This window comes from Montipora capricornis, chromosome 3 (assembly GCF_036669925.1).
Source record: "Montipora capricornis isolate CH-2021 chromosome 3, ASM3666992v2, whole genome shotgun sequence".
NCBI classification, from domain to species: Eukaryota; Metazoa; Cnidaria; class Anthozoa; order Scleractinia; family Acroporidae; genus Montipora; species Montipora capricornis.
The window spans coordinates 23,200,463-23,205,462 of record NC_090885.1 but is presented as its reverse complement, the minus strand read 5'-3'; the positions used below and the strand labels follow the sequence as shown (position 1 = coordinate 23,205,462).

At 38.3% G+C, this 5,000-nt stretch overlaps 1 protein-coding gene and 1 long non-coding RNA gene across 4 annotated transcripts in view; both read left to right on the top strand.

Annotated features, from left to right (window-relative positions):
* LOC138041205 (uncharacterized) overlaps positions 1-644 on the top strand; it is a 4,286-nt gene extending 3,642 nt beyond the window's left edge. Inside the window, exon 3 of the long non-coding RNA XR_011130769.1 lies at positions 1-644. This exon is cut by the window's left edge and continues 131 nt beyond it. This is a non-coding gene — a long non-coding RNA (uncharacterized lncRNA).
* Positions 645-1,773: 1,129 nt separating this feature from the next.
* LOC138042586 (neogenin-like) overlaps positions 1,774-5,000 on the top strand; it is a 30,210-nt gene continuing 26,983 nt past the window's right edge. For 2 of the 3 annotated variants that reach the window (XR_011131034.1, XR_011131035.1), the window contains exon 1: positions 1,774-2,045. Coding sequence is in view for 1 of the 3 variants with exons in the window: in XM_068888532.1 (XP_068744633.1) it covers positions 1,973-2,045 (73 nt within the window). In the remaining 2 variants the exon portion in view is untranslated. The remainder of the gene's footprint in view (positions 2,046-5,000) is intronic. The other variant, XM_068888532.1, reaches the window with a different exon arrangement.

Here is a 5,000-nt window from a genome sequence, read left to right as displayed (position 1 = left end):
TTTTTCTTTTGGACGCATAGAATATGGAACAAAGGGTCCAATTGGACGCAGGAAAAAAATGGAATGTTTATGCAAATTACGAACGCCAGGAAAAACATGCAAACGGCGTATTTCACAAGGAAATTGAACATTCCCATTTCTCACAACGGAGAAATGATTGAGTTCCTTAAATTCCAAGGTAAGCTGCTATTTTCGGATTTTTGTAGTCAAATAATTTCATTATCTGGCTTCCGAAGTTGAGTTTTGAATTCGCACGTGTTGCGTGACAGGATCAGAGCTGTTTTTTAGGTGAGACAATCGGCGACACTTTTGATCTGTTGCCAGTGATAAAACATTTCAGTCAAAGTTCAGTTTGTTGCATGCTTTCCAAGTGAATTTCAAGCAATATTTCGCTTATCGTGAGCAAAATAACAGAGAATCCAAAGGCAAAGTATGTTAAATTTTTGTTTTGTGCGACTCTGTTGATATTAATTCCGGGCAAGCACGTGTCATCGTCTCGGTTGTTGTTTTGCACGTGACTTGTCTGTTTTGCAAATTATGCAACTTTTCTTCGGAGTTAGTGATATAATTAACGTGTTGAACATGAAACTTGAATGTATTTAATCGCTTGGTTATTAACATTGGCCATGGCGAAGTCAAGGCCGCACGAGCCGACGATGAACTGTGTATCGATCACTTACATTTGTTTACTCTTTTGTTCCTAAATTACACCACGCGTAGTTAAAATAAATGAATCTCTTTTGCGGAAAATTTAGATTCAGTTCAGTTTTTTTTTGCTGTGGAGATCTAGATCATTTCAACTGGAGCCAACAGTTCCTACAGCATACGGATTCCTCGAAACGTTTTCAATGTGATCGATGGAGCTTTGACAGCCCATACATTTTGATCGAGGAATCAACAGGCACAACAGTTTCAAACAAATTGATCATTTTAAATACATATTCGTTGGGAGGGATAAGACTTTATTTTTGTGCAATTAGAAATCTGAAAGGGTACTGCAGCAGCAATTAAGAGGCAATAGATCGCATATTAATTCTTGAATATTAATTAGCTGGACCCCCAAAATTTTGCAATGGACCCCCAAATTTTTCAAAAAGGGGTCCAGAGGACCCCCAAATTTGAAACCCTGGATACATCTCTGTGTTTGTATGATTTTAGCTAAATTCATTGAACTTCGAACGCACTTATTAATCTTTGATTACTCCTAGTTTTAAATCCTTTTATCATAGTAAAAGTAATTGAACGACCCACTCCATCGGAAAACGTTTAAAACCTTGGAGGAAAAAATGAATAAAATTATCTCGTTATTCAACCTTTCCCAACCAGTGGGAGCTGGTGGGGAGGGGAAGTCCCTGGGAACGAGTTTGCCAAATTCAGCAGTCTTGTACATGTAAATACTAACAAATTTTTTTATTGGGAGATTGTCTTGGGCAGATATGTGAAAATGGTTGCCGATACCAGCTGCTACTTCAAGTTACTACAAAATTCGAAACTAAATAAGATGGTATATTATATGGAAAAATAAGCTAAATCTAGCCTGGGGCGCCAAATAATTGTCGTGAAAACTCATTTCCATTGGTGAGGAATAATTGGGTGAAAAAAGAAACGTGAACCCCGCACCACCCAAGCCTTACACAGAAACCCTAAAAGATGTAACTTTCGAGGGATTTCAAAGTCGAGCTCGAGAAGAATGAGTTCTTTTCACTCAAAATATGTAAATATTGCAAACCGGTGCTAACTAAACAACACGCACGTCACACGTGTTCTTTGTTTTAAAATATACTCCTTTCGTTGATTCATTCGAACAGTTCTGGTTGCCGATGATTTCGTTTTCCTTTTTAAATTTAGCAGTAATGACGAAGTAACTGGGAATTCTGATTGCAACGCAATTTTCTGGGGGAAATCCCGACTAGTACTGTTGGTTCGGAACAACTATGTTCGGAAGGCCGTAGCAAATGGCTTTTACAGACAAATGGCGTGGTGCTTATTTCTCTCATCTTTCCTTATCTATACTATTGTGGATCCTGCCACGGCAAATCGAACAGGCAAGTGATCGTTATGGTGTTGAACGCTCATGAAAATCATATATAATTTCAGAATTCAATATATACTCTTTTTTTATTTTTCGTTGTTGTTTCGTTTGGGAAACTCATTGACAAGCCTCCTGGCTTGCATTGTATACAAACTGACAACAACGCTATTTTAGCTCTGCGTAAATAATTTTAGGAGGTCAGGAATCTTTGGAAAAATCTTGACAATAACGTACCGTCTTCATACCGGGGAAATCGAATCGAAGGCAAAATTAGTGTTTAACGCACCGTTTGGTAATGTTTTCGATGAAATGGTAATTATGGAGTGCGAATATGATACTGAAAACTGTATTGGTAAAACAGGGACCTGTGTTTTGTACCTGCCGAATCTCAAGTGATCCAAAGGTAGTTCAGGTTTCAGAATTTACGGTATAGGTGGTTATTTGCAACCAATCTCTAGAGACACAGATGACAATGTTGCAATATACCATTGCTTGTGGACGAACCAAACGAGCTAATGAAAGATCTCTTGTTTCCGATCACCAACAACCAGCAATATTCCACTACAGATGTCGCGTGACAAAGTTTTGAACTGAGCGCAACCATGCGAAGCCAGTTGCAGGTGATTGATAATTTTCGAATAAACTGACATCAAAGGCATTTTTCTCGATTTCACCGCGGCGGGGATTTGTTAAAGATGCGAATTTTGAAACTCGGACAAAGCAAGGTCAACGAAAAGCAGTTCTTTGTGGCGTGCATCGTAACATCGTCACAGCTTGTGAAACGTTTCTAATATTGAACATTTTTAAGGCACGTGCACTTACCTTCTACTTCCTGGTTTCTTATTGAATGCAAATTAAAAATGACAATACAAATCTTTAATTTTTATTTGCAAAGGAAGAAAGAAGAATTGAATAGCAGCCAATCGATTTGAAATTATTCTTTTTCAGAACCTTTCCAATCGGGGTCTAATTCTTTGATTTTTCAAGGAAGGGGCTTTCAAGATGGAGGAAATGATCCATGCAGTAAATATCCGATCAATTTTCAATTTTCCTCTGTCGAGGATCAAATAAAAATGAAAAATTGACAAACCCTTCCGCACCATTGGACGGACAAGTCGAGACCGCAACTGATAGGGCTGGGGTTGGGAGAAGTCACGCAACCCTTGGAGGGGAGGGGAGGGGAGTTGAGTTATGGCGGCTACAAGGCTCTATTGGGGGGCATATTTTTATTTCCTCGCCACAAATGTGAAACCTATATGGTTCCCTGCATGTTCAGACGTTTTCAACGACTTGGACCTCCACTAGGCTGCCTTTTGAAAGGCCAAAAATTCACATGCGCCAGGTACGTGATATTTGCATTTGCTCGAAGTAGTATTTGTATGAATCGAAATACATCAAATAAAGCAACTTTTCCAGAATGGGACGACAACAAAAAGTTTGAAATCGCAGGAAAATTAACGCTACCGAGGCGAAATTATGGTTTTCAGTCAAGTTTGCCCCTTGAATAAGCTTATAAATCAGCGCTCTTTCTTTCCAAACTCGTGGGTTTTTATTTTTCATTTGTTTTCAAGAATACATTTTCACATGTATAAATTAAGCTGTTCAAAGCACTGAATTTAAACACATCATGGATCACACTCTCACAAGCTTAGCTGGTAAAATTATAATTGTGTCACATACATTTTCCTTTTATCTTATATGAATAACCTGAGCAGTACTCAATAATAAGGGATGTGATTTCACGGAGGATAAAGTAAAACATGAGGATAAAGTCAAACAAGCGGCTGAAATTTGAAGCTATGAGCAATACTCATAAGTGAGGTCTCGGAATAACTGAATTGCATTTTGGAACAATGGTGGATTTCCATTTACTACATTTTCAAACACAGTGAGAAAATCAGGAAAATGTGAATGGAAGTGTTTCCTTCTTGCTGAACTTTGGCAGGGCAACCCTAAAATCTGGAATCCAGAATCCGAAATCACAGGTCATTGTTTTACCAATACAGAGAGTAAAAACTATCCTAAACATTCATAAAAGCTAACCTTAGGCCTAAAAACGTTTGTTTAGGCCTAATTAGGCCTAAGGTTAGCTTTTATGAATGTTTAGGATATTTTTTACTCTCTGTATTGGTAAAACAATGACTTGTGATTCCGGATTCCGGATTCCGGGTTTTAGGGTTGCCCACTTTGGCATCCATCACAAGACAATGGGTCTATACCAAATTCTGGCCAGGTTGTCAATTGCCCCCACTTCCTTCAAATAACTGAACAGCCACCGCTGTTGTTGGAACAACATCTGGTGTCACCTTCACTCTCTTGTCCATAGCTGCTTGCATATTGTTTGGATGTACTCTCTGTTCTATTGTAGTGCAGACAGAATATGAACATACTGGTAGCTAGTGATTTAAGAACGTGGTGATAGAGTGATTTTACTTGACCCGTGAAACAGAGAATAATAGTTATTGTGTAACACTACCTCCTAATTAGCCCTATTGTTTTTCTGTTACTCAGACTATTTACACGAAACACCCCACGATCTTTTGTAAAAATTTCTGACGTTTAGACTAATAAACGAAAAGTATTACAATAACAGTCGTATAATTTATCTCTTCAGTTGTGTCATTATTGTGTGTTCTGTTTTTGTGTCAGTTTTTTCATCCTCAATCTTGTATACACCATGTGATAGGGACTTTTACAGACATATAGTGTGTAATATTCCACTATATATTTCATGGATCAAGTAAAATCACTCTATCACCATGTTCTTAAATCACTAGCTACCGGTATGTTCATATTCTCTCTGCATTACAATAGAACAGAGAGTACATCCAAACAACATGCAAGCAGCTATGGACAAGACAGTGAAGGTGACACCAGATGTTGTTCCAACAACAGCGGTGGCTGTTCAGTTATTTGAAGGAAGTGGGGGGCAATTGACAACCTGGCCAGAATTTGGTATAGACCCATT